A 27100-nucleotide genomic window follows, 5' to 3' on the forward strand; every position below is an offset into this window, starting at 1 on the left:
GTGTTGGTTGGTAGTGGAGTAGTGGTGGTTGGTGGTGGAGTAGTGGCGGTTGGTATGGAGTAGTGTTGGTTGGTAGTGGAGTAGCGGTGGTTGGTAGTGGAGTAGTGGCAGTTGGTTGTGGAGTAGTGGTGGTTGGTAGAGGAGAATTGGTGGTTGGTTGAGGAGTAGTGGTGGTTGGTAGAGGAGCAGTGGCAGTTGGTAGAGGAGTATTGGCAGTTGGTAGAGGAGTAGTGGTGGTTGGTAGAGGAGTAGTGGTGGTTGGTAGTGGAGTAGTGGCGGTTGGTAGAGGAGTAGCGGTGGTTGGTAGAGGAGTAGTGGCAGTTGATAGAGGAGTAGTGGCGGTTGGTAGAGGAGTAGTGGCGGTTGGTAGTGGAGTAGTGGAGGTTGGTAGTGGAGTAGTGGCGGTTGGTTGAAGAGTAGTGGCGGTTTGTAGTGGAGTAGTGGCGGTTGGTAGAGGAGTAGTGGTGGTTGGTAGTGGAGTAGTGGCGGTTGGTAGAGGAGTAGCGGTGGTTGGTAGTGGAGTAGTGGAGGTTGGTAGTGAAGTAGTGTTGGTTGGTAGTGGAGTAGTGGTGGTTGGTGGTGGAGTAGTGGTGGTTGGTATGGAGTAGTGTTGGTTGGTAGTGGAGTAGCAGTGGTTGGTAGTGGAGTAGTGACAGTTGGTTGTGGAGTAGTGGTGGTTGGTAGAGGAGAATTGGTGGTTGGTTGATGAGTAGTGGTGGTTGTTAGAGGAGTAGTGGCGGTTGGTAGAGGAGTAGTGCTGGTTGGTAGAGGAGTAGTGGTGTTTGGTAGTGGAGTAGTGGTGGTTGGTGGTGGAGTAGTGGTGGTTGGTAGAGGAGTAGTGGCGGTTGGTAGAGGAGTAGTGGTGGTTGGTAGAGGAGTAGTGGCAGTTGGTAGAGGAGTAGTGGCAGTTGGTAGAGGAGTAGTGGCAGTTGGTAGTGGAGTAGTGGAGGTTGGTAGTGGAGTAGTGGCGGTTGGTAGAAGAGTAGTGGCGGTTGGTAGTTGAGTAGTGGTGGTTGGTAGAGGAGTAGTGGTGGTTGGTAGTGGAGTAGTGGCGGTTGGTAGAGGAGTAGTGGTGGTTGGTAGTGGATTAGTGGCAGTTGGTAGTGGAGTAGTGTTGGTTGGTAGTGGAGTAGTGGTGGTTGGTGGTGGAGTAGTGGCGGTTGGTATGGAGTAGTGTTGGTTGGTAGTGGAGTAGCGGTGGTTGGTAGTGGAGTAGTGGCAGTTGGTTGTGAAGTAGTGGTGGTTGGTAGAGGAGAATTGGTGGTTGGTTGAGGAGTAGTGGTGGTTGGTAGAGGAGCAGTGGCAGTTGGTAGAAGAGTATTGGCAGTTGGTAGAGGAGTAGTGGTGGTTGGTAGAGGAGTAGTGGTGGTTGGTAGAGGAGTAGTGGCGGTTGGTAGAGGAGTAGCGGTGGTTGGTAGAGGAGTAGCGGTGGTTGGTAGAGGAGTAGTGGCAGTTGGTAGAGGAGTAGTGGCGGTTGGTAGAGGAGTAGTGGAGTTTGGTAGTGGAGTAGTGGCGGTTGGTTGAAGAGTAGTGGCGGTTGGTAGTGGAGTAGTGGCGGTTGGTAGAGGAGTAGTGGTTGTTGGTAGTGGAGTAGTGGCGGTTGGTAGAGGAGTAGCGGTGGTTGGTAGTGGAGTAGTGGAGGTTGGTAGTGTAGTAGTGTTGGTTGGTAGTGGAGTAGTGGTGGTTGGTTGTGGAGTAGTGGTGGTTGGTATGGAGTAGTGTTGGTTGGTAGTGGAGTAGCGGTGGTTGGTAGTGGAGTAGTGACAGTTGGTTGTGGAGTAGTGGTGGTTGGTAGAGGAGAATTGGTGGTTGGTTGATGAGTAGTGGTGGTTGTTAGAGGAGTAGTGGCGGTTGGTAGAGGAGTAGTGCTGGTTGGTAGAGGAGTAGTGGTGGTTGGTAGTGGAGTAGTGGTGGTTGGTAGTGGAGTAGTGGTGGTTGGTAGTGGAGTAGTGGTGGTTGGTGGTGGAGTAGTGGTGGTTGGTAGAGGAGTAGTGGCGGTTGGTAGAGGAGTAGTGGTGGTTGGGAGAGGAGTAGTGGCAGTTGGTAGAGGAGTAGTGGCAGTTGGTAGAGGAGTAGTGGCAGTTGGTAGTGGAGTAGTGGAGGTTGGTAGTGGAGTAGTGGCGGTTGGTAGAAGAGTAGTGGCGGTTGGTAGTTGAGTAGTGGTGGTTGGTAGAGGAGTAGTGGTGGTTGGTAGTGGAGTAGTGGCGGTTGGAAGAGGAGTAGTGGTGGTTGGTAATGGATTAGTGGCGGTTGGTAGTGGAGTAGTGTTGGTTGGTAGTGGAGTAGTGGTGGTTGGTGGTGGAGTAGTGGCGGTTGGTATGGAGTAGTGTTGGTTGGTAGTGGAGTAGCGGTGGTTGGTAGTGGAGTAGTGGCAGTTGGTTGTGGATTAGTGGTGGTTGGTAGAGGAGAATTGGTGGTTGGTTGAGGAGTAGTGGTGGTTGGTAGAGGAGAAGTGGCGGTTGGTAGAGGAGTAGTGCTGGTTGGTAGAGGAGTAGTGGTGGTTGGTAGTGGAGTAGTGGTGGTTGGTAGTGGAGTAGTGGTGGTTGGTAGTGGAGTAGTGGTGGTTGGTGGTGGAGTAGTGGTGGTTGGTAGTGGAGTAGTGGTGGTTGGTAGCGGAGTAGTGGTGGTTGGTAGAGGAGTAGTGGCGGTTGGTAATGGAGTAGTAGCGGTTGGTAGAGGAGTAGTGGCGGTTGGTGGAGGAGTAGTGGAGGTTGGTAGTGGAGTAGTGGTGGTTGGTAGTGGAGTAGTGGCGGTTGGTGGAGGAGTAGTGGCTGTTGGTGGAGGAGTAGTGGAGGTTGGTAGTGGATTAGTGGCAGTTGGTAGAGAAGTAGTGGCGGTTGGTAGAGGAGTAGTGGCGGTTGGTAGAGGAGTAGTGGCAGTTGGTAGAGGAGTTGTGGCGGTTGGGAGAGGAGCAGTGGCGGTTGGTAGTGGAGTTGTGGCGGTTGGTAGTGGAGTAGTGGTGGTTGGTAGAGTAGTGGTGGTTGGTAGAGGAGTAGTGGGGGTTGGTAGTGGAGTCGTGGTGGTTGGTAGTGGATTAGTGGTAGTTGGAAGTGGAGGTGTGGCGGTTGGTAGTGGAGTAGTGGTGGTTGGTAGTGGAGTAGTGGCGGTAGTGGAGTAGTGGCGGTTGGTAGTCGAGTAGTGGCGGTTGGTAGTGCAGTAGTGGTGGTTGGTAGAGGAGGAGTGGCGGTTGGTAGTGGAGTTGTGGCGGTTAGTAGTGGAGTAGTAGTGGTTGGTAGAAGAGTAGTGGTGGTTGGTAGAGGAGTAGTGGCGGTTGGTAGTGGAGTACTGGCGGTTGGTAGAGGAGTAGTGGCAGTTGGTAGAGGAGTAGTGGCAGTTGATAGAGGAATAGTGGCAGTTGGTAGTGGAGTAGTGGCAGTTGGTAGAGGAGTAGTGGCGGTTGATAGTGGAGTCGTGGCGGTTGGTAGTGGAGTAGTGGAGGTTGGTAGAAGAGTAGTGGCCGTTGGTAGTGGAGTAGTGGCGGTTGGTAGAGGAGTAATGGTGGTTGGTAGTTGAGTAGTGGCGGTTGGTAGAGGAGTAGCAGTGGTTGGTAGTGGAGTAGTGGCGGATTGGTAGTGGAGTAGTGTTGGTTGGTAGTGGAGTAGTGGTGGTTGGTGGTGGAGTAGTGGCGGTTGGTATGGAGTAGTGTTGGTTGGTAGTGGAGTAGCGGTGGTTGGTAGTGGAGTAGTGGCAGTTGGTAGTAGAGTAGTTGCGGTTGGTAGAGGAGAATTGGTGGTTGGTTGAGGAGTAGTGGTGGTTGGTAGAGGAGTAGTGGTGGTTGGTAGAGGAGTAGTGCTGGTTGGTAGAGGAGTAGTGGTGGTTGGTAGTGGAGTAGTGGTGGTTGGTAGTGGAGTAGTGGTGGTTGGTAGTGGAGTAGTGGCGGTTGGTTGAAGAGTAGTGGCGGTTGGTAGTGGAGTAGTGGCGGTTGGTAGAGGAGTAGTGGTGGTTGGTAGTGGAGTAGTGGCGGTTGGTAGAGGAGTAGCGGTGGTTGGTAGTGGAGTAGTGGAGGTTGGTAGTGGAGTAGTGTTGGTTGGTAGTGGAGTAGTGGTGGTTGTAGGTGGAGTAGTGGTGGTTGGTATGGAGTAGTGTTAGTTGGTAGTGGAGTAGCGGTGGTTGGTAGTGGAGTAGTGACAGTTGGTTGTGGAGTAGTAGTGGTTGGTAGAGGAGAATTGGTGGTTGGTTGAGGAGTAGTGGTGGTTGTTAGAGGAGTAGTGGCGGTTGGTAGAGGAGTAGTGCTGGTTGGTAGAGGAGTAATGGTGGTTGGTAGTGGAGTAGTGGTGGTTGGTAGTGGAGTAGTGGTGGTTGGTAGTGGAGTAGTGGTGGTTGGTGGTGGAGAAGTGGTGGTTGGTAGAGGAGAAGTGGCGGTTGGTAGAGGAGTAGTGGTGGTTGGTAGAGGAGTAGTGGCAGTTGGTAGAGGAGTAGTGGCAGTTGGTAGAGGAGTAGTGGCAGTTGGTAGTGGAATAGTGGAGGTTGGTAGTTGAGTAGTGGTGGTTGGTTGTGGAGTAGCGGTGGTTGGTAGTGGAGTAGTGGCAGTTGGTTGTGGAGTAGTGGTGGTTGGTAGAGGAGAATTGGTGGTTGGTTGAGGAGTAGTGGTGGTTGTTAGAGGAGTAGTGGCGGTTGGTAGAGGAGTAGTGCTGGTTGGTAGAGGAGTAGTGGTGGTTGGTAGTGGAGTAGTGGTGGTTGGTAGTGGAGTAGTGGTGGTTGGTAGTGGAGTAGTGGTGGTTGGTGGTGGAGTAGTGGTGGTTGGTAGTGGAGTAGTGGTGGTTGGTAGCGGAGTAGTGGTTGTTGGTAGAGGAGTAGTGGCGGTTGGTAATGGAGTAGTAGCGGTTGGTAGAGGAGTAGTGGCGGTTGGTGGAGGAGTAGTGGAGGTTGGTAGTGGAGTAGTGGTGGTTGTTAGTGGAGTAGTGGCGGTTGGTGGAGGAGTAGTGGCTGTTGGTGGAGGAGTAGTGGAGGTTGGTAGTGGATTAGTGGCAGTTGGTAGAGAAGTAGTGGCGGTTGGTAGAGGAGTAGTGGCGGTTGGTAGAGGAGTATTGGCAGTTGGTAGAGGAGTTGTGGCGGTTGGGAGAGGAGAATTGGTGGTTGGTTGAGGAGTAGTGGTGGTTGTTAGAGGAGTAGTGGCGGTTGGTAGAGGAGTAGTGCTGGTTGGTAGAGGAGTAGTGGTGGTTGGTAGTGGAGTAGTGGTGGTTGGTAGTGGAGTAGTGGTGGTTGGTAGTGGAGTGGTGGTGGTTGGTGGTGGAGTAGTGGTGGTTGGTAGAGGAGTAGTGGCGGTTGGTAGAGGAGTAGTGGTGGTTGGTAGAGGAGTAGTGGCAGTTGGTAGAGGAGTAGTGGCAGTTGGTAGAGGAGTAGTGGCAGTTGGTAGTGGAATAGTGGAGGTTGGTAGTTGAGTAGTGGTGGTTGGTTGTGGAGTAGCGGTGGTTGGTAGTGGAGTAGTGGCAGTTGGTTGTGGAGTAGTGGTGGTTGGTAGAGGAGAATTGGTGGTTGGTTGAGGAGTAGTGGTGGTTGGTAGAGGAGTAGTGGCGGTTGGTAGAGGAGTAGTGCTGGTTGGTAGAGGAGTAGTGGTGGTTGGTAGTGGAGTAGTGGTGGTTGGTAGTGGAGTAGTGGTGGTTGGTAGTGGAGTAGTGGTGGTTGGTGGTGGAGTAGTGGTGGTTGGTAGTGGAGTAGTGGTGGTTGGTAGCGGAGTAGTGGTTGTTGGTAGAGGAGTAGTGGCGGTTGGTAATGGAGTAGTAGCGGTTGGTAGAGGAGTAGTGGCGGTTGGTGGAGGAGTAGTGGAGGTTGGTAGTGGAGTAATGGTGGTTGTTAGTGGAGTAGTTTCGGTTGGTGGAGGAGTAGTGGCTGTTGGTGGAGTAGTGGAGGTTGGTAGTGGATTAGTGGCAGTTGGTAGAGAAGTAGTGGCGGTTGGTAGAGGAGTAGTGGCGGTTGGTAGAGGAGTTGTGGCAGTTGGTAGAGGAGTTGTGGCGGTTGGGAAAGGAGCAGTGGCGGTTGGTAGTGGAGTTGTGGCGGTTGGTAGTGGAGTAGTGGTGGTTGGTAGAGTAGTGGTGGTTGGTAGAGTAGTAGTGGGGGTTGGTAGTGGAGTCGTGGCCGTTGGTAGTGGATTAGTGGTAGTTGGTAGTGGAGTAGTGGCTGTTGGTAGTGGAGTAGTGGTGGTTGGTAGTGGAGTAGTGGCGGTAGTGGAGTAGTGGCGGTTGGTAGTCGAGTAGTGGCGGTTGGTAGTGCAGTAGTGGTGGTTAGTAGTGGAATAGTGGTGGTTGGTAGAAGAGTAGTGGCGGTTGGTAGAGGAGTAGTGGCGGTTGGTAGTGGAGTACTGGTGGTTGGTAGAGGAGTAGTGGCAGTTGGTAGAGGAGTAGTGGCAGTTGGTAGAGGAATAGTGGCAGTTGGTAGTGGAGTAGTGGCAGTTGGTAGAGGAGTAGTGGCAGTTGATAGTGGAGTCGTGGCGGTTGGTAGTGGAGTAGTGGAGGTTGGTAGAAGAGTAATGTTGGTTGGTAGTGGAGTAGTGGCGGTTGGTAGAGGAGTAGCGGTGGTTGGTAGAGGAGTAATGTTGGTTGATAGTGGAGTCGTGGCGGTTGGTAGTGGAGTAGTGGCGGTTGGTAGAGGAGTAATGTTGGTTGGTAGTGGAGTAGTGGCGGTTGGTAGAGGAGTAGCGGTGGTTGGTAGTGGAGTAGTGGCGGATTGGTAGTGGAGTAGTGTTGGTTGGTAGTGGAGTAGTGGTGGTTGGTGGTGGAGTAGTGGCAGTTGGTATGGAGTAGTGTTGGTTGGTAGTGGAGTAGCGGTGGTTGGTAGTGGAGTAGTGGCAGTTGGTAGTGGAGTAGTTGCGGTTGGTAGAGGAGAATTGGTGGTTGGTAGTGGAGTAGTGGTGGTTGGTAGAGGAGTAGTGCTGGTTGGTAGAGGAGTAGTGGTGGTTGGTAGTGGAGTAGTGGTGGTTGGTAGTGGAGTAGTGGTGGTTGGTAGTGGAGTAGTGGTGGTTGGTAGTGGAGTAGTGGTGGTTGGTAGTGGAGTAGTGGTGGTTGGTAGAGGAGTAGTGGCGGTTGGTAGTAGAATAGTAGCGGTTGGTAGAGGAGTAGTGGCAGTTGGTAGTGGAGTAGTGGTGGTTGGTGGAGGAGTAGTGGTGGTTGATGGAGGAGTAGTGGAGGTTGGTAGTGGAGTAGTGGTGGTTGGTAGTGGAGTAGTGGCGGTTGGTGGAGGAGTAGTAGTGGTTGGTGGAGGAGTAGTGGAGGTTGGTAGTGGATTAGTGGCAGATGGTAGAGGAGTAGTGGCGGTTGGTAGAGGAGTAGTGGCGGTTGGTAGAGGAGTAGTGGCGGTTGGTAGAGGAGTAGTGGCGGTTGGTAGTGGAGTAGTGGTGGTTGGTAGAGTAGTGGTGGTTGGTAGAGGAGTAGTGGGGGTTGGTAGTGGAGTCGTGGTGGTTGGTAGTGGATTAGTGGTAGTTGGAAGTGGAGGTGTGGCGGTTGGTAGTGGAGTAGTGGTGGTTGGTAGTGGAGTAGTGGCGGTAGTGGAGTAGTGGCGGTTGGTAGTCGAGTAGTGGCGGTTGGTAGTGCAGTAGTGGTGGTTGGTAGAGGAGGAGTGGCGGTTGGTAGTGGAGTTGTGGCGGTTAGTAGTGGAGTAGTAGTGGTTGGTAGAAGAATAGTGGTGGTTGGTAGAGGAGTAGTGGCGGTTGGTAGTGGAGTACTGGCGGTTGGTAGAGGAGTAGTGGCAGTTGGTAGAGGAGTAGTGGCAGTTGATAGAGGAATAGTGGCAGTTGGTAGTGGAGTAGTGGCAGTTGGTAGAGGAGTAGTGGCGGTTGATAGTGGAGTCGTGGCGGTTGGTAGTGGAGTAGTGGAGGTTGGTAGAAGAGTAGTGGCCGTTGGTAGTGGAGTAGTGGCGGTTGGTAGAGGAGTAATGGTGGTTGGTAGTGGAGTAGTGGCGGTTGGTAGAGGAGTAGCAGTGGTTGGTAGTGGAGTAGTGGCGGATTGGTAGTGGAGTAGTGTTGGTTGGTAGTGGAGTAGTGGTGGTTGGTGGTGGAGTAGTGGCGGTTGGTATGGAGTAGTGTTGGTTGGTAGTGGAGTAGCGGTGGTTGGTAGTGGAGTAGTGGCAGTTGGTAGTAGAGTAGTTGCGGTTGGTAGAGGAGAATTGGTGGTTGGTTGAGGAGTAGTGGTGGTTGGTAGAGGAGTAGTGCTGGTTGGTAGAGGAGTAGTGGTGGTTGGTAGTGGAGTAGTGGAGGTTGGTAGAAGAGTAATGTTGGTTGGTAGTGGAGTAGTGGCGGTTGGTAGAGGAGTAGCGGTGGTTGGTAGAGGAGTAATGTTGGTTGATAGTGGAGTCGTGGCGGTTGGTAGTGGAGTAGTGGCGGTTGGTAGAGGAGTAATGTTGGTTGGTAGTGGAGTAGTGGCGGTTGGTAGAGGAGTAGCGGTGGTTGGTAGTGGAGTAGTGGCGGATTGGTAGTGGAGTAGTGTTGGTTGGTAGTGGAGTAGTGGTGGTTGGTGGTGGAGTAGTGGCAGTTGGTATGGAGTAGTGTTGGTTGGTAGTGGAGTAGCGGTGGTTGGTAGTGGAGTAGTGGCAGTTGGTAGTGGAGTAGTTGCGGTTGGTAGAGGAGAATTGGTGGTTGGTAGTGGAGTAGTGGTGGTTGGTAGAGGAGTAGTGCTGGTTGGTAGAGGAGTAGTGGTGGTTGGTAGTGGAGTAGTGGTGGTTGGTAGTGGAGTAGTGGTGGTTGGTAGTGGAGTAGTGGTGGTTGGTAGTGGAGTAGTGGTGGTTGGTAGTGGAGTAGTGGTGGTTGGTAGAGGAGTAGTGGCGGTTGGTAGTAGAATAGTAGCGGTTGGTAGAGGAGTAGTGGCAGTTGGTAGTGGAGTAGTGGTGGTTGGTGGAGGAGTAGTGGTGGTTGATGGAGGAGTAGTGGAGGTTGGTAGTGGAGTAGTGGTGGTTGGTAGTGGAGTAGTGGCGGTTGGTGGAGGAGTAGTAGTGGTTGGTGGAGGAGTAGTGGAGGTTGGTAGTGGATTAGTGGCAGATGGTAGAGGAGTAGTGGCGGTTGGTAGAGGAGTAGTGGCGGTTGGTAGAGGAGTAGTGGCGGTTGGTAGAGGAGTAGTGGCGGTTGGTAGTGGAGTAGTGGTGGTTGGTAGAGTAGTGGTGGTTGGTAGAGGAGTAGTGGGGGTTGGTAGTGGAGTCGTGGTGGTTGGTAGTGGATTAGTGGTAGTTGGAAGTGGAGGTGTGGCGGTTGGTAGTGGAGTAGTGGTGGTTGGTAGTGGAGTAGTGGCGGTAGTGGAGTAGTGGCGGTTGGTAGTCGAGTAGTGGCGGTTGGTAGTGCAGTAGTGGTGGTTGGTAGAGGAGGAGTGGCGGTTGGTAGTGGAGTTGTGGCGGTTAGTAGTGGAGTAGTAGTGGTTGGTAGAAGAATAGTGGTGGTTGGTAGAGGAGTAGTGGCGGTTGGTAGTGGAGTACTGGCGGTTGGTAGAGGAGTAGTGGCAGTTGGTAGAGGAGTAGTGGCAGTTGATAGAGGAATAGTGGCAGTTGGTAGTGGAGTAGTGGCAGTTGGTAGAGGAGTAGTGGCGGTTGATAGTGGAGTCGTGGCGGTTGGTAGTGGAGTAGTGGAGGTTGGTAGAAGAGTAGTGGCCGTTGGTAGTGGAGTAGTGGCGGTTGGTAGAGGAGTAATGGTGGTTGGTAGTGGAGTAGTGGCGGTTGGTAGAGGAGTAGCAGTGGTTGGTAGTGGAGTAGTGGCGGATTGGTAGTGGAGTAGTGTTGGTTGGTAGTGGAGTAGTGGTGGTTGGTGGTGGAGTAGTGGCGGTTGGTATGGAGTAGTGTTGGTTGGTAGTGGAGTAGCGGTGGTTGGTAGTGGAGTAGTGGCAGTTGGTAGTAGAGTAGTTGCGGTTGGTAGAGGAGAATTGGTGGTTGGTTGAGGAGTAGTGGTGGTTGGTAGAGGAGTAGTGGTGGTTGGTAGAGGAGTAGTGCTGGTTGGTAGAGGAGTAGTGGTGGTTGGTAGTGGAGTAGTGGTGGTTGGTAGTGGAGTAGTGGTGGTTGGTAGTGGAGTAGTGGCGGTTGGTTGAAGAGTAGTGGCGGTTGGTAGTGGAGTAGTGGCGGTTGGTAGAGGAGTAGTGGTGGTTGGTAGTGGAGTAGTGGCGGTTGGTAGAGGAGTAGCGGTGGTTGGTAGTGGAGTAGTGGAGGTTGGTAGTGGAGTAGTGTTGGTTGGTAGTGGAGTAGTGGTGGTTGTAGGTGGAGTAGTGGTGGTTGGTATGGAGTAGTGTTAGTTGGTAGTGGAGTAGCGGTGGTTGGTAGTGGAGTAGTGACAGTTGGTTGTGGAGTAGTAGTGGTTGGTAGAGGAGAATTGGTGGTTGGTTGAGGAGTAGTGGTGGTTGTTAGAGGAGTAGTGGCGGTTGGTAGAGGAGTAGTGCTGGTTGGTAGAGGAGTAATGGTGGTTGGTAGTGGAGTAGTGGTGGTTGGTAGTGGAGTAGTGGTGGTTGGTAGTGGAGTAGTGGTGGTTGGTGGTGGAGAAGTGGTGGTTGGTAGAGGAGAAGTGGCGGTTGGTAGAGGAGTAGTGGTGGTTGGTAGAGGAGTAGTGGCAGTTGGTAGAGGAGTAGTGGCAGTTGGTAGAGGAGTAGTGGCAGTTGGTAGTGGAATAGTGGAGGTTGGTAGTTGAGTAGTGGTGGTTGGTTGTGGAGTAGCGGTGGTTGGTAGTGGAGTAGTGGCAGTTGGTTGTGGAGTAGTGGTGGTTGGTAGAGGAGAATTGGTGGTTGGTTGAGGAGTAGTGGTGGTTGTTAGAGGAGTAGTGGCGGTTGGTAGAGGAGTAGTGCTGGTTGGTAGAGGAGTAGTGGTGGTTGGTAGTGGAGTAGTGGTGGTTGGTAGTGGAGTAGTGGTGGTTGGTAGTGGAGTAGTGGTGGTTGGTGGTGGAGTAGTGGTGGTTGGTAGTGGAGTAGTGGTGGTTAGTAGCGGAGTAGTGGTTGTTGGTAGAGGAGTAGTGGCGGTTGGTAATGGAGTAGTAGCGGTTGGTAGAGGAGTAGTGGCTGTTGGTGGAGGAGTAGTGGAGGTTGGTAGTGGAGTAGTGGTGGTTGTTAGTGGAGTAGTGGCGGTTGGTGGAGGAGTAGTGGCTGTTGGTGGAGGAGTAGTGGAGGTTGGTAGTGGATTAGTGGCAGTTGGTAGAGAAGTAGTGGCGGTTGGTAGAGGAGTAGTGGCGGTTGGTAGAGGAGTATTGGCAGTTGGTAGAGGAGTTGTGGCGGTTGGGAGAGGAGAATTGGTGGTTGGTTGAGGAGTAGTGGTGGTTGTTAGAGGAGTAGTGGCGGTTGGTAGAGGAGTAGTGCTGGTTGGTAGAGGAGTAGTGGTGGTTGGTAGTGGAGTAGTGGTGGTTGGTAGTGGAGTAGTGGTGGTTGGTAGTGGAGTGGTGGTGGTTGGTGGTGGAGTAGTGGTGGTTGGTAGAGGAGTAGTGGCGGTTGGTAGAGGAGTAGTGGTGGTTGGTAGAGGAGTAGTGGCAGTTGGTAGAGAAGTAGTGGCAGTTGGTAGAGGAGTAGTGGCAGTTGGTAGTGGAATAGTGGAGGTTGGTAGTTGAGTAGTGGTGGTTGGTTGTGGAGTAGCGGTGGTTGGTAGTGGAGTAGTGGCAGTTGGTTGTGGAGTAGTGGTGGTTGGTAGAGGAGAATTGGTGGTTGGTTGAGGAGTAGTGGTGGTTGGTAGAGGAGTAGTGGCGGTTGGTAGAGGAGTAGTGCTGGTTGGTAGAGGAGTAGTGGTGGTTGGTAGTGGAGTAGTGGTGGTTGGTAGTGGAGTAGTGGTGGTTGGTAGTGGAGTAGTGGTGGTTGGTGGTGGAGTAGTGGTGGTTGGTAGTGGAGTAGTGGTGGTTGGTAGCGGAGTAGTGGTTGTTGGTAGAGGAGTAGTGGCGGTTGGTAATGGAGTAGTAGCGGTTGGTAGAGGAGTAGTGGCGGTTGGTGGAGGAGTAGTGGAGGTTGGTAGTGGAGTAATGGTGGTTGTTAGTGGAGTAGTTTCGGTTGGTGGAGGAGTAGTGGCTGTTGGTGGAGTAGTGGAGGTTGGTAGTGGATTAGTGGCAGTTGGTAGAGAAGTAGTGGCGGTTGGTAGAGGAGTAGTGGCGGTTGGTAGAGGAGTTGTGGCAGTTGGTAGAGGAGTTGTGGCGGTTGGGAAAGGAGCAGTGGCGGTTGGTAGTGGAGTTGTGGCGGTTGGTAGTGGAGTAGTGGTGGTTGGTAGAGTAGTGGTGGTTGGTAGAGTAGTAGTGGGGGTTGGTAGTGGAGTCGTGGCCGTTGGTAGTGGATTAGTGGTAGTTGGTAGTGGAGTAGTGGCTGTTGGTAGTGGAGTAGTGGTGGTTGGTAGTGGAGTAGTGGCGGTAGTGGAGTAGTGGCGGTTGGTAGTCGAGTAGTGGCGGTTGGTAGTGCAGTAGTGGTGGTTAGTAGTGGAGTAGTGGTGGTTGGTAGAAGAGTAGTGGCGGTTGGTAGAGGAGTAGTGGCGGTTGGTAGTGGAGTACTGGTGGTTGGTAGAGGAGTAGTGGCAGTTGGTAGAGGAGTAGTGGCAGTTGGTAGAGGAATAGTGGCAGTTGGTAGTGGAGTAGTGGCAGTTGGTAGAGGAGTAGTGGCAGTTGATAGTGGAGTCGTGGCGGTTGGTAGTGGAGTAGTGGAGGTTGGTAGAAGAGTAATGTTGGTTGGTAGTGGAGTAGTGGCGGTTGGTAGAGGAGTAGCGGTGGTTGGTAGAGGAGTAATGTTGGTTGATAGTGGAGTCGTGGCGGTTGGTAGTGGAGTAGTGGCGGTTGGTAGAGGAGTAATGTTGGTTGGTAGTGGAGTAGTGGCGGTTGGTAGAGGAGTAGCGGTGGTTGGTAGTAAAGTAGTGGCGGATTGGTAGTGGAGTAGTGTTGGTTGGTAGTGGAGTAGTGGTGGTTGGTGGTGGAGTAGTGGCAGTTGGTATGGAGTAGTGTTGGTTGGTAGTGGAGTAGCGGTGGTTGGTAGTGGAGTAGTGGCAGTTGGTAGTGGAGTAGTTGCGGTTGGTAGAGGAGAATTGGTGGTTGGTAGTGGAGTAGTGGTGGTTGGTAGAGGAGTAGTGCTGGTTGGTAGAGGAGTAGTGGTGGTTGGTAGTGGAGTAGTGGTGGTTGGTAGTGGAGTAGTGGTGGTTGGTAGTGGAGTAGTGGTGGTTGGTAGTGGAGTAGTGGTGGTTGGTAGTGGAGTAGTGGTGGTTGGTAGAGGAGTAGTGGCGGTTGGTAGTAGAATAGTAGCGGTTGGTAGAGGAGTAGTGGCAGTTGGTAGTGGAGTAGTGGTGGTTGGTGGAGGAGTAGTGGTGGTTGATGGAGGAGTAGTGGAGGTTGGTAGTGGAGTAGTGGTGGTTGGTAGTGGAGTAGTGGCGGTTGGTGGAGGAGTAGTAGTGGTTGGTGGAGGAGTAGTGGAGGTTGGTAGTGGATTAGTGGCAGATGGTAGAGGAGTAGTGGCGGTTGGTAGAGGAGTAGTGGCGGTTGGTAGAGGAGTAGTGGCGGTTGGTAGAGGAGTAGTGGCGGTTGGTAGTGGAGTAGTGGTGGTTGGTAGAGTAGTGGTGGTTGGTAGAGGAGTAGTGGCGGTTGGTAGTGGAGTCGTGGCGGTTGGTTGTGGATTAGTGGTAGTTGGTAGTGGAGTAGTGGCGGTTGGTAGTGGAGTAGTGGTGGTTGGTAGTGGAGTAGTGGCGGTAGTGGAGTAGTGGAAGTTGGTAGTCGAGTAGTGGCGGTTGGTAGTGCAGTAGTGGTGGTTGGTAGAGGAGGAGTGGCGGTTGGTAGTGGAGTCGTGGTGGTTAGTAGTGGAGTGCTGGTGGTTGGTAGTGGAGTCGTGGCGGTTAGTAGTGGAGTAGTGGTGGTTGGTAGAGGAGTAGTGGCGGTTGGTAGAGGAGTAGTGGTGGTTGGTAGTGGAGTAGTGGCGGTTGGTAGAGGAGTAGTGGCAGTTGGTAGAGGAGTAGTGGCAGTTGGTAGAGGAGAATGTGGTGGTTGGTAGAGGAGTAGTGGTGGTTGGTAGAGGAGTAGTGGCGGTTGGTAGAGGAGTAGTGGTGGTTGGTAGAGGAGTAGTGGCAGTTGGTAGAGGAGTAGTGGCAGTTGGTAGAGGTGTAGTGGCGGTTGGTAGTGGAGTAGTGGCGGTTGGTAGTGGAGTAGTGGCAGTTGGTAGAAGAGTAGTGGTGGTTGGTAGTGGAGTAGTGGCGGTTGGTAGAGGAGTAATGGTGGTTGGTAGTGGAGTAGTGGCGGTTGGTAGAGGAGTAGTGGTGGTTGGTAGTGGAGTAGTGGCTGTTGGTATGGAGTAGTGTTGGTTGGTAGTGGAGTAGCGGTGGTTGGTAGTGGAGTAGTGGCAGTTGGTAGTGGAGTAGTGGTGGTTGGTAGTGGAGTAGTGGTGGTTGGTAGAGGAGTAGTGGCGGTTGGTAGTAGAATAGTAGCGGTTGGTAGAGGAGTAGTGGCAGTTGGTAGTGGAGTAGTGGTGGTTGGTAGTGGAGTAGTGGTGGTTGGTAGTGGAGTAGTGGTGGTTGGTAGTGGAGTAGTGGTGGTTGGTAGAGGAGTAGTGGCGGTTGGTAGTAGAATAGTAGCGGTTGGTAGAGGAGTAGTGGCAGTTGGTAGTGGAGTAGTGGTGGTTGGTGGAGGAGTAGTGGTGGTTGATGGAGGAGTAGTGGAGGTTGGTAGTGGAGTAGTGGTGGTTGGTAGTGGAGTAGTGGCGGTTGGTGGAGGAGTAGTAGTGGTTGGTGGAGGAGTAGTGGAGGTTGGTAGGGGATTAGTGGCAGATGGTAGAGGAGTAGTGGCGGTTGGTAGAGGAGTAGTGGCGGTTGGTAGAAAAGTAGTGGCGGTTGGTAGATGAGTAGTGGCGATTGGGAGAGGAGCAGTGGCGGTTGGTAGTGGAGTAGTGGCGGTTGGTAGTAGAGTAGTGGTGGTTGGTAGAGTAGTGGTGGTTGGTAGAGGAGTAGTGGCGGTTGGTAGTGGAGTCGTGGCGGTTGGTTGTGGATTAGTGGTAGTTGGTAGTGGAGTAGTGGCGGTTGGTAGTGGAGTAGTGGTGGTTGGTAGTGGAGTAGTGGCGGTAGTGGAGTAGTGGAAGTTGGTAGTCGAGTAGTGGCGGTTGGTAGTGCAGTAGTGGTGGTTGGTAGAGGAGGAGTGACGGTTGGTAGTGGAGTCGTGGCGGTTAGTAGTGGAGTGCTGGTGGTTGGAAGTGGAGTAGTGGCGGTTGGTAGTGGAGTAGTGGTGGTTGGTAGTGGAGTAGTGGCGGTTGGTAGTGGAGTAGTGGTGGTTGGTAGGGGAGTAGTGGCGGTAGTGGAGTAGTGGCAGTTGGTAGTGCAGTAGTGGTGGTTGGTAGAGGAGGAGTGGCGGTTGGTAGAGGAGTAGCAGTGGTTGGTAGTGGAGTAGTGGCGGATTGGTAGTGGAGTAGTGTTGGTTGGTAGTGGAGTAGTGGTGGTTGGTGGTGGAGTAGTGGCGGTTGGTATGGAGTAGTGTTGGTTGGTAGTGGAGTAGCGGTGGTTGGTAGTGGAGTAGTGGCAGTTGGTAGTAGAGTAGTTGCGGTTGGTAGAGGAGAATTGGTGGTTGGTTGAGGAGTAGTGGTGGTTGGTAGAGGAGTAGTGGTGGTTGGTAGAGGAGTAGTGCTGGTTGGTAGAGGAGTAGTGGTGGTTGGTAGTGGAGTAGTGGTGGTTGGTAGTGGAGTAGTGGTGGTTGGTAGTGGAGTAGTGGCGGTTGGTTGAAGAGTAGTGGCGGTTGGTAGTGGAGTAGTGGCGGTTGGTAGAGGAGTAGTGGTGGTTGGTAGTGGAGTAGTGGCGGTTGGTAGAGGAGTAGCGGTGGTTGGTAGTGGAGTAGTGGAGGTTGGTAGTGGAGTAGTGTTGGTTGGTAGTGGAGTAGTGGTGGTTGTAGGTGGAGTAGTGGTGGTTGGTATGGAGTAGTGTTAGTTGGGAATGGAGTAGCGGTGGTTGGTAGTGGAGTAGTGACAGTTGGTTGTGGAGTAGTAGTGGTTGGTAGAGGAGAATTGGTGGTTGGTTGAGGAGTAGTGGTGGTTGTTAGAGGAGTAGTGGCGGTTGGTAGAGGAGTAGTGCTGGTTGGTAGAGGAGTAATGGTGGTTGGTAGTGGAGTAGTGGTGGTTGGTAGTGGAGTAGTGGTGGTTGGTAGTAGAGTAGTGGTGGTTGGTGGTGGAGAAGTGGTGGTTGGTAGAGGAAAAGTGGCGGTTGGTAGAGGAGTAGTGGTGGTTGGTAGAGGAGTAGTGGCAGTTGGTAGAGGAGTAGTGGCAGTTGGTAGAGGAGTAGTGGCAGTTGGTAGTGGAATAGTGGAGGTTGGTAGTTGAGTAGTGGTGGTTGGTTGTGGAGTAGCGGTGGTTGGTAGTGGAGTAGTGGCAGTTGGTTGTGGAGTAGTGGTGGTTGGTAGAGGAGAATTGGTGGTTGGTTGAGGAGTAGTGGTGGTTGTTAGAGGAGTAGTGGCGGTTGGTAGAGGAGTAGTGCTGGTTGGTAGAGGAGTAGTGGTGGTTGGTAGTGGAGTAGTGGTGGTTGGTAGTGGAGTAGTGGTGGTTGGTAGTGGAGTAGTGGTGGTTGGTGGTGGAGTAGTGGTGGTTGGTAGTGGAGTAGTGGTGGTTGGTAGCGGAGTAGTGGATGTTGGTAGAGGAGTAGTGGCGGTTGGTAATGGAGTAGTAGCGGTTGGTAGAGGAGTAGTGGCGGTTGGTGGAGGAGTAGTGGAGGTTGGTAGTGGAGTAGTGGTGGTTGTTAGTGGAGTAGTGGCGGTTGGTGGAGGAGTAGTGGCTGTTGGTGGAGGAGTAGTGGAGGTTGGTAGTGGATTAGTGGCAGTTGGTAGAGAAGTAGTGGCGGTTGGTAGAGGAGTAGTGGCGGTTGGTAGAGGAGTATTGGCAGTTGGTAGAGGAGTTGTGGCGGTTGGGAGAGGAGAATTGGTGGTTGGTTGAGGAGTAGTGGTGGTTGTTAGAGGAGTAGTGGCGGTTGGTAGAGGAGTAGTGCTGGTTGGTAGAGGAGTAGTGGTGGTTGGTAGTGGAGTAGTGGTGGTTGGTAGTGGAGTAGTGGTGGTTGGTAGTGGAGTAGTGGTGGTTGGTGGTGGAGTAGTGGTGGTTGGTAGAGGAGTAGTGGCGGTTGGTAGAGGAGTAGTGGTGGTTGGTAGAGGAGTAGTGGCAGTTGGTAGAGGAGTAGTGGCAGTTGGTAGAGGAGTAGTGGCAGTTGGTAGTGGAATAGTGGAGGTTGGTAGTTGAGTAGTGGTGGTTGGTTGTGGAGTAGCGGTGGTTGGTAGTGGAGTAGTGGCAGTTGGTTGTGGAGTAGTGGTGGTTGGTAGAGGAGAATTGGTGGTTGGTTGAGGAGTAGTGGTGGTTGGTAGAGGAGTAGTGGCGGTTGGTAGAGGAGTAGTGCTGGTTGGTAGAGGAGTAGTGGTGGTTGGTAGTGGAGTAGTGGTGGTTGGTAGTGGAGTAGTGGTGGTTGGTAGTGGAGTAGTGGTGGTTGGTGGTGGAGTAGTGGTGGTTGGTAGTGGAGTAGTGGTGGTTGGTAGCGGAGTAGTGGTTGTTGGTAGAGGAGTAGTGGCGGTTGGTAATGGAGTAGTAGCGGTTGGTAGAGGAGTAGTGGCGGTTGGTGGAGGAGTAGTGGAGGTTGGTAGTAGAGTAATGGTGGTTGTTAGTGGAGTAGTTTCGGTTGGTGGAGGAGTAGTGGCTGTTGGTGGAGTAGTGGAGGTTGGTAGTGGATTAGTGGCAGTTGGTAGAGAAGTAGTGGCGGTTGGTAGAGGAGTAGTGGCGGTTGGTAGAGGAGTTGTGGCAGTTGGTAGAGGAGTTGTGGCGGTTGGGAAAGGAGCAGTGGCGGTTGGTAGTGGAGTTGTGGCGGTTGGTAGTGGAGTAGTGGTGGTTGGTAGAGTAGTGGTGGTTGGTAGAGTAGTAGTGGGGGTTGGTAGTGGAGTCGTGGCCGTTGGTAGTGGATTAGTGGTAGTTGGTAGTGGAGTAGTGGCTGTTGGTAGTGGAGTAGTGGTGGTTGGTAGTGGAGTAGTGGCGGTAGTGGAGTAGTGGCGGTTGGTAGTCGAGTAGTGGCGGTTGGTAGTGCAGTAGTGGTGGTTAGTAGTGGAGTAGTGGTGGTTGGTAGAAGAGTAGTGGCGGTTGGTAGAGGAGTAGTGGCGGTTGGTAGTGGAGTACTGGTGGTTGGTAGAGGAGTAGTGGCAGTTGGTAGAGGAGTAGTGGCAGTTGGTAGAGGAATAGTGGCAGTTGGTAGTGGAGTAGTGGCAGTTGGTAGAGGAGTAGTGGCAGTTGATAGTGGAGTCGTGGCGGTTGGTAGTGGAGTAGTGGAGGTTGGTAGAAGAGTAGTGGCGGTTGGTAGTGGAGTAGTGGCGGTTGGTAGAGGAGTAATGTTGGTTGGTAGTGGAGTAGTGGCGGTTGGTAGAGGAGTAGCGGTGGTTGGTAGTGGAGTAGTGGCGGATTGGTACTGGAGTAGTGTTGGTTGGTAGTGGAGTAGTGGTGGTTGGTGGTGGAGTAGTGGCAGTTGGTATGGAGTAGTGTTGGTTGGTAGTGGAGTAGCGGTGGTTGGTAGTGGAGTAGTGGCAGTTGGTAGTGGAGTAGTTGCGGTTGGTAGAGGAGAATTGGTGGTTGGTAGTGGAGTAGTGGTGGTTGGTAGAGGAGTAGTGCTGGTTGGTAGAGGAGTAGTGGTGGTTGGTAGTGGAGTAGTGGTGGTTGGTAGTGGAGTAGTGGTGGTTGGTAGTGGAGTAGTGGTGGTTGGTAGTGGAGTAGTGGTGGTTGGTAGAGGAGTAGTGGCGGTTGGTAGTAGAATAGTAGCGGTTGGTAGAGGAGTAGTGGCAGTTGGTAGTGGAGTAGTGGTGGTTGGTGGAGGAGTAGTGGTGGTTGATGGAGGAGTAGTGGAGGTTGGTAGTGGAGTAGTGGTGGTTGGTAGTGGAGTAGTGGCGGTTGGTGGAGGAGTAGTAGTGGTTGGTGGAGGAGTAGTGGAGGTTGGTAGTGGATTAGTGGCAGATGGTAGAGGAGTAGTGGCGGTTGGTAGAGGAGTAGTGGCGGTTGGTAGAGGAGTAGTGGCGGTTGGTAGAGGAGTAGTGGCGGTTGGTAGTGGAGTAGTGGTGGTTGGTAGAGTAGTGGTGGTTGGTAGAGGAGTAGTGGCGGTTGGTAGTGGAGTCGTGGCGGTTGGTTGTGGATTAGTGGTAGTTGGTAGTGGAGTAGTGGCGGTTGGTAGTGGAGTAGTGGTGGTTGGTAGTGGAGTAGTGGCGGTAGTGGAGTAGTGGAAGTTGGTAGTCGAGTAGTGGCGGTTGGTAGTGCAGTAGTGGTGGTTGGTAGAGGAGGAGTGGCGGTTGGTAGTGCAGTAGTGGTGGTTGGTAGAGGAGGAGTGGCGGTTGGTAGTGGAGTCGTGGCGGTTAGTAGTGGAGTAGTGGTGGTTGGTAGAGGAGTAGTGGCGGTTGGTAGAGGAGTAGTGGTGGTTGGTAGTGGAGTAGTGGCGTTTGGTAGAGGAGTAGTGGCAGTTGGTAGAGGAGTAGTGGCAGTTGGTAGAGGAGAATGTGGTGGTTGGTAGAGGAGTAGTGGTGGTTGGTAGAGGAGTAGTGGCGGTTGGTAGAGGAGTAGTGGTGGTTGGTAGAGGAGTAGTGGCAGTTGGTAGAGGAGTAGTGGCAGTTGGTAGAGGAGTAGTGGCGGTTGGTAGTGGAGTAGTGGCGGTTGGTAGTGGAGTAGTGGCAGTTGGTAGAAGAGTAGTGGTGGTTGGTAGTGGAGTAGTGGCGGTTGGTAGAGGAGTAATGGTGGTTGGTAGTGGAGTAGTGGCGGTTGGTAGAGGAGTAGCGGTGGTTGGTAGTGGAGTAGTGGCTGTTGGTATGGAGTAGTGTTGGTTGGTAGTGGAGTAGCGGTGGTTGGTAGTGGAGTAGTGGCAGTTGGTAGTGGAGTAGTTGCGGTTGGTAGAGGAGAATTGGTGGTTGGTTGAGGAGTAGTGGTGGTTGGTAGAGGAGTAGTGGTGGTTGGTAGAGGAGTAGTGCTGGTTGGTAGAGGAGTAGTGGTGGTTTGTAGTGGAGTAGTGGTGGTTGGTAGTGGAGTAGTGGTGGTTGGTAGTGGAGTAGTGGTGGTTGGTAGTGGAGTAGTGGTGGTTGCTAGTGGAGTAGTGGTGGTTGGTAGAGGAGTAGTGGCGGTTGGTAGTAGAATAGTAGCGGTTGGTAGAGGAGTAGTGGCAGTTGGTAGTGGAGTAGTGGTGGTTGGTGGAGGAGTAGTGGTGGTTGATGGAGGAGTAGTGGAGGTTGGTAGTGGAGTAGTGGTGGTTGGTAGTGGAGTAGTGGCGGTTGGTGGAGGAGTAGTAGTGGTTGGTGGAGGAGTGGTGGAGGTTGGTAGGGGATTAGTGGCAGATGGTAGAGGAGTAGTGGCGGTTGGTAGAGGAGTAGTGGCGGTTGGTAGAAAAGTAGTGGCGGTTGGTAGATGAGTAGTGGCGATTGGGAGAGGAGCAGTGGCGGTTGGTAGTGGAGTAGTGGCGGTTGGTAGTAGAGTAGTGGTGGTTGGTAGAGTAGTGGTGGTTGGTAGAGGAGTAGTGGCGGTTGGTAGTGGAGTCGTGGCGGTTGGTTGTGGATTAGTGGTAGTTGGTAGTGGAGTAGTGGCGGTTGGTAGTGGAGTAGTGGTGGTTGGTAGTGGAGTAGTGGCGGTAGTGGAGTAGTGGAAGTTGGTAGTCGAGTAGTGGCGGTTGGTAGTGCAGTAGTGGTGGTTGGTAGAGGAGGAGTGGCGGTTGGTAGTGGAGTCGTGGCGGTTAGTAGTGGAGTGCTGGTGGTTGGAAGTGGAGTAGTGGCGGTTGGTAGTGGAGTAGTGGTGGTTGGTAGTGGAGTAGTGGCGGTTGGTAGTGGAGTAGTGGTGGTTGGTAGGGGAGTAGTGGCGGTAGTGGAGTAGTGGCAGTTGGTAGTGCAGTAGTGGTGGTTGGTAGAGGAGGAGTGGCGGTTGGTAGTGGAGTCGTGGCGGTTAGTAGTGGAGTAGTGGTGGTTGGTAGAGGAGTAGTGGCGGTTGGTAGAGGAGTAGTGGCGGTTGGTAGTGGAGTAGTGGCGGTTGGTAGAGGAGTAGTGGCAGTTGGTAGAGGAGTAGTGGCAGTTGTTAGAGGAGAATGTGGTGGTTGGTAGAGGAGTAGTGGTGGTTGGTAGAGGAGTAGTGGCGGTTGGTAGAGGAGTAGTGGTGGTTGGTAGAGGAGTAGTGGCAGTTGGTAGAGGAGTAGTGGCAGTTGGTAGAGGAGTAGTGGCGGTTGGTAGTGGAGTAGTGGCGGTTGGTAGTGGAGTAGTGGCAGTTGGTAGAAGAGTAGTGGCGGTTGGTAGTGCAGTAGTGGTGGTTGGTAGAGGAGGAGTGGCGGTTGGTAGTGGAGTCGTGGCGGTTAGTAGTGGAGTAGTGGTGGTTGATAGAGGAGTAGTGGCGGTTGGTAGAGGAGTAGTGGCGGTTGGTAGTGGAGTAGTGGCGGTTGGTAGAGGAGTAGTTGCAGTTGGTAGAGGAGTAGTGGCAGTTGGTAGAGGAGAATGTGGTGGTTGGTAGAGGAGTAGTGGTTGTTGGTAGAGGAGTAGTGGCGGTTGGTAGAGGAGTAGTGGTGGTTGGTAGAGGAGTAGTGGCAGTTGGTAGAGGAGTAGTGGCAGTTGGTAGAGGAGTAGTGGCGGTTGGTAGTGGAGTAGTGGCGGTTGGTAGTGGAGTAGTGGCGGTTGGTAGAAGAGTAGTGGCGGTTGGTAGTGGAGTAGTGGCGGTTGGTAGAGAAGTAATGGTGGTTGGTAGTGGAGTAGTGGCGGTTGGTAGAGGAGTAGTGGCAGTTGGTAGTGCAGTAGTGGTGGTTGGTAGAGGAGGAGTGGCGGTTGGTAGTGGAGTCGTGGCGGTTAGTAGTGGAGTAGTGGTGGTTGGTAGAGGAGTAGTGGCGGTTGGTAGAGGAGTAGTGGCGGTTGGTAGTGGAGTAGTGGCGGTTGGTAGAGGAGTAGTGGCAGTTGGTAGAGGAGTAGTGGCAGTTGTTAGAGGAGAATGTGGTGGTTGGTAGAGGAGTAGTGGTGGTTGGTAGAGGAGTAGTGGCGGTTGGTAGAGGAGTAGTGGTGGTTGGTAGAGGAGTAGTGGCAGTTGGTAGAGGAGTAGTGGCAGTTGGTAGAGGAGTAGTGGCGGTTGGTAGTGGAGTAGTGGCGGTTGGTAGTGGAGTAGTGGCAGTTGGTAGAAGAGTAGTGGCGGTTGGTAGTGCAGTAGTGGTGGTTGGTAGAGGAGGAGTGGCGGTTGGTAGTGGAGTCGTGGCGGTTAGTAGTGGAGTAGTGGTGGTTGATAGAGGAGTAGTGGCGGTTGGTAGAGGAGTAGTGGCGGTTGGTAGTGGAGTAGTGGCGGTTGGTAGAGGAGTAGTTGCAGTTGGTAGAGGAGTAGTGGCAGTTGGTAGAGGAGAATGTGGTGGTTGGTAGAGGAGTAGTGGTTGTTGGTAGAGGAGTAGTGGCGGTTGGTAGAGGAGTAGTGGTGGTTGGTAGAGGAGTAGTGGCAGTTGGTAGAGGAGTAGTGGCAGTTGGTAGAGGAGTAGTGGCGGTTGGTAGTGGAGTAGTGGCGGTTGGTAGTGGAGTAGTGGCGGTTGGTAGAAGAGTAGTGGCGGTTGGTAGTGGAGTAGTGGCGGTTGGTAGAGAAGTAATGGTGGTTGGTAGTGGAGTAGTGGCGGTTGGTAGAGGAGTAGCGGTGGTTGGTAGTGGAGTAGTGGCGGTTGGTAGTGGAGTAGTGTTGGTTGGTAGTGGAGTAGTGGTGGTTGGTGGTGGAGTAGTGGCGGTTGATATGGAGTAGTGTTGGTTGGTAGTGGAGTAGCGGTGGTTGGTAGTGGAGTAGTGGCAGTTGGTAGTGGAGTAGTGGCGGTTGGTAGAGGAGAATTGGTGGTTGGTTGAGGAGTAGTGGTCGTTGGTAGAGGAGTAGTGGCGGTTGGTAGAGGAGTAATGCTGGTTGGTAGAGGAGTAGTGGTGGTTGGTAGTGGAGTAGTGGTGGTTGGTAGTGCAGTAGTGGTGGTTGGTAGAGGAGTAGTGGTGGTTGGTAGTGGAGTAGTGGTTGTTGGTAGAGGAGTAGTGGGGGTTGGTAGTGGAGTAGTAGCGGTTTGTAGAGGAGTAGTGGCAGTTGGTAGTGGAGTAGTGGTGGTTGGTGGAGGAGTAGTGGCGGTTGGTAGTGGAATAGTGGCGGTTGGTAGTGGAGTAGTGGTGGTTGGTAGTGGAGTAGTGGCGGTTGGTAGAGGAGTAGTGGCGGTTGGTAGTGGAATAGTGGCGGTTGGTAGTGGAATAGTGGTGGTTGGTAGTCAAGTAGTGGCGGTTGGTAGAGGAGTTGTGGCGGTTGGTAGAGGAGTAGTGGCGGTTGGTAGTGGATTAGTGGCGGTTGGTAATGGAATAGTGGCGGTTGGTAGTGGAATAGTGGCGGTTGGTAGTTGAGTAGTGGCGGTTGGTAGAGGAGTAGTGGCGGTTGGTAGTGGAATAGTGGCGGTTGGTAGTGGAGTAGTGGCGGTTGGTAGAGGAGTAGTGGCAGTTGGTAGAGGAGTAGTGGCAGTTGGTAGAGGAGAATGTGGTGGTTGGTAGAGGAGTAGTGGTTGTTGGTAGAGGAGTAGTGGCGGTTGGTAGTGGAGTAGTGGCGGTTGGTAGAGGAGTAGTGGCAGTTGGTAGAGGAGTAGTGGCAGTTGGTAGAGGAGTAGTGGCGGTTGGTAGTGTAGTAGTGGCGGTTGGTAGTGGAGTAGTGGCGGTTGGTAGAAGAGTAGTGGCGGTTGGTAGTGGAGTAGTGGCGGTTGGTAGAGGAGTAATGGTGGTTGGTAGTGGAGTAGTGGCGGTTGGTAGAGGAGTAGCGGTGGTTGGTAGTGGAGTAGTGGCAGTTGGTAGTGGAGTAGTGTTGGTTGGTAGTGGAGTAGTGGTGGTTGGTGGTGGAGTAGTGGCGGTTGATATGGAGTAGTGTTGGTTGGTAGTGGAGTAGCGGTGGTTGGTAGTGGAGTAGTGGCAGTTGGTAGTGGAGTAGTGGCGGTTGGTAGAGGAGAATTGGTGGTTGGTTGAGGAGTAGTGGTGGTTGGTAGAGGAGTAGTGGTTGTTGGTAGTGGAGTAGTGGTGGTTGGTAGAGGAGTAGTGGGGGTTGGTAGTGGAGTAGTAGCGGTTTGTAGAGGAGTAGTGGCAGTTGGTAGTGGAGTAGTGGTGGTTGGTGGAGGAGTAGTGGCGGTTGGTAGTGGAATAGTGGCGGTTGGTAGTGGAGTAGTGGTGGTTGGTAGTGGAGTAGTGGCGGTTGGTAGAGGAGTAGTGGCGGTTGATAGTGGAATAGTGGCGGTTGGTAGTGGAATAGTGGTGGTTGGTAGTCGAGTAGTGGCGGTTGGTAGAGGAGTAGTGGCGGTTGGTAGAGGAGTAGTGGCGGTTGGTAGTGGATTAGTGGCGGTTGGTAATGGAATAGTGGCGGTTGGTAGTGGAATAGTGGCGGTTGGTAGTTGAGTAGTGGCGGTTGGTAGAGGAGTAGTGGCGGTTGGTAGTGGAATAGTGGCGGTTGGTAGTGGAATAGTGGTGGTTGGTAGTCGAGTAGTGGCGGTTGGTAGAGGAGTAGTGGCGGTTGGTAGAGGAGTAGTGGCGGTTGGTAGTGGATTAGTGGCGGTTGGTAGTGGAATAGTGGCGGTTGGTAGTGGAATAGTGGCGGTTGGTAGTTGAGTAGTGGCGGTTAGTAGAGGAGTAGTGGCGGCTGGTAGTGGAGTAGTGGCGGTTGGTAGTGGAGTCGTGGCGGTTGGTAGTGGATTAGTGGTAGTTGGTAGTGGAGTAGTGGCGGTTGGTAGTGGAGTAGTGGTGGTTGGTAGTGGAGTAGTGGCGGTTGGTAGAGGAGTAGTGGCGGTTGGTAGTCGAGTAGTGGCGGTTGGTAGTGCAGTAGTGGTGGTTGGTAGAGGAGGAGTGGCGGTTGGTAGTGGAGTCGTGGCGGTTAGTAGTGGAGTAGTGGTGGTTGGTAGAGGAGTAGTGGCGGTTGATAGAGGAGTAGTGGCGGTTGGTAGTGGAGTAGTGGCGGTTGGTAGTGGAGTAGTGGCGGTTGGTAATGGAGTAGTGGCGGTTGGTAGTGGAGTAGTGGCGGTTGGTAGTGGAGTACTGTCAATGAGGGGTGTAGGGAGCTCTGGGTAGAGGTAGTACCTTTGTTTTCTGGTAGCTGCACTCAATTTTTGAGTGGACGGAAACACTGGTCCTCATTCATCTCCTAAATCTCTGACGTCTGGCTCCTAGTGCCACACCCCGGTAAACCGCTTCAGCTGGCGGGCAAAACGATGTGAGGGGGTGATGGCAACACTGCATCACTGGGCGAATGAACTCCCACGATGGAGTCACCGGCCAGGGCGGAAGGGTCTCGTTAGGACCCAACGGCCAAGTGTTCGGGACTAAGGCGCGCCACTTCGTTACTGTGGACTGCGGCTGTGGCCTACCAGCTATGGTTTGAAATAGCAGGGACGGTGGATTTCTTCAGCCTTGGAAGGCCGTCTCCCTAGGAGAAGGAAACTCTGATGTAAAACCTACGACCCGAGGACCTCGCTGTCACCGTCCCAGCTTGCTAGGCCATGGCAGACGAACCCCGGGTTTAAAGGGTGGGGTCAGTTCTGCGCACACTGCACTCCACTTGAAAGCTCCTTTGCGCAGGCAAGAAGGGAATCTTCACGTCTACCCCCCCCCCCGGCCTCACTAAGTCCTGTAGCGATGGGAAAGGAGCGAACTCGGCAGGTGTAAGATGACACTGGCAGCCGCAGTCTCAATCCTGCATGCAGGCGGCTCAGGCGCAAGTGGTCGTCTGATGATGACCTGGAAACGACATCATCACCCGGCAGCCCCCTGAGCGACCAAGCAGCCTTTTCTAGGGACAGCACTGCTTGCTCCACACGGAGAGGGGCCTAGAAAAGGTGGCCTAAACAAAGCTCGTCTCCTCCTCCCTCAGTTGGCTTACCGCCGTCAACGGGCATCTTCATATGCGGTCGAATTACATCAAAGAATCGACGGCGCATCCCACTCGCCTTAAAAGGTGGGAAAGGACTCAAACTCGCATGCTGGAACATCAGAACCATGCTAGACTCAGCTGACAGCACTCGACCTGAGCGACGATTTGCTTTAATTGCACACGAACTCGCTCGGCTGGATGTTGACATCGCCGCTCTCAGCGAAATCCGCTTTTCAGAGGAAGGCAGTCTGAGGGAGCATTGCGCAGGTTACACTCTCTACTGGTCAGGTAAACCAGCGACAGAGAGACGCCGTTCAGGTGTCGGCTTCATGATCAGGGACTCTATCGCTACCAAGCTTGCAAGCCTGCCAACTGGTCACTCTGACCGCATCATCTCAATGCGTCTACCACTTCGTGACCAACAACATGTAACGCTGCTCAGTGTGTACGCTCCAACTCTCCAGGCAGATCCCGCTGATAAAGACAAGTTTTACTCCGACCTACGCTACCTTCTGCAGGATATCCCAGCTGACGACAAGATTGTCATCCTTGGCGACTTCAACGCCAGAGTGGGCAGAGACTCGGAAACCTGGAGAGGCGTACTTGGAAGGCACGGCGTGGGCAGCTGCAACGACAATGGACGCTTGTTACTTGAACTCTGTGCGGAACAGCAGCTTTCCATTACCAACACCATCTTCCAGCAGAAAGACAGTCTGAAAACAACCTGGATGCACCCTCGGTCAAAACATTGGCATCTCATAGACTACATCCTTGTGCGCCAGCGTGACCTAAAAGATTTCTTTCACACCAGGGTAATGCCCAGCGCCGAGTGTCACACAGACCACCGTCTTGTCCGCTGCAAACTCAGCTTTCACTTTAAACCCAGACCAAGGAACGGTGGCGCCCCGAGGAAGAAGCTCAAAGTCTGCAGCCTTCAGTCTGCCGCGGTCAAAGCAGCTTTCCAGAAAAGCCTACGATCTAGGCTAGAGGAACCGAGCTGCCTAGGAGACTCGCCTCCGGTTCCTGAAGTGCTGTGGGACCGCATCAAAACTGTTGTTCTGCAAACATCTGAAGATACCCTCGGATTCTCCACGAAGAAAAACAGAGATTGGTTCGATGAGAACAACTTAGAAGTCCAGGAGCTGCTGTCAAAGAAGAGATCAGCACACCAGGCCCACCTGGCCCGACCATCCTGCCCGCACAAAAAAGCAGCCTTCCGCCTGGAATGCAGCACCATCCAGCGCAAGCTTCGAGAGATTCAGAACGAGTGGGGGACCAACCTCTCAGTAAAAACTCAGGTTTGCGCTGATACTGGCGACTACAGGGGATTCTACGAAGCTCTAAAAGCGGTATATGGCCCCTCGTACCAAATCCTGAGCCCCCTGCGGAGT

The 27100-nt window shown here is 53.2% G+C and overlaps 1 protein-coding gene across 1 annotated transcript in view; it reads right to left on the bottom strand.

The window, feature by feature from the left end:
• The window catches only part of LOC144732237 (neural-cadherin-like), a 146445-nt gene extending 119545 nt beyond the window's left edge, over nt 1-26900 (bottom strand). Inside the window, exons 1-2 of the mRNA XM_078613636.1 lie at nt 26888-26900; nt 26219-26334 (exon numbers count right to left, since the gene is read on the bottom strand). Of these exons, the coding sequence (XP_078469762.1) occupies nt 26219-26334; nt 26888-26900 (129 nt within the window). The remainder of the gene's footprint in view (nt 1-26218; nt 26335-26887) is intronic.
• Between the last annotated feature and the right edge of the window lie 200 nt (nt 26901-27100).

This window comes from Lampetra planeri, chromosome 42 (assembly GCF_965212315.1).
Source record: "Lampetra planeri chromosome 42, kcLamPlan1.2.h2, whole genome shotgun sequence".
In the NCBI taxonomy this organism is placed as follows: domain Eukaryota; kingdom Metazoa; phylum Chordata; class Hyperoartia; order Petromyzontiformes; family Petromyzontidae; genus Lampetra; species Lampetra planeri.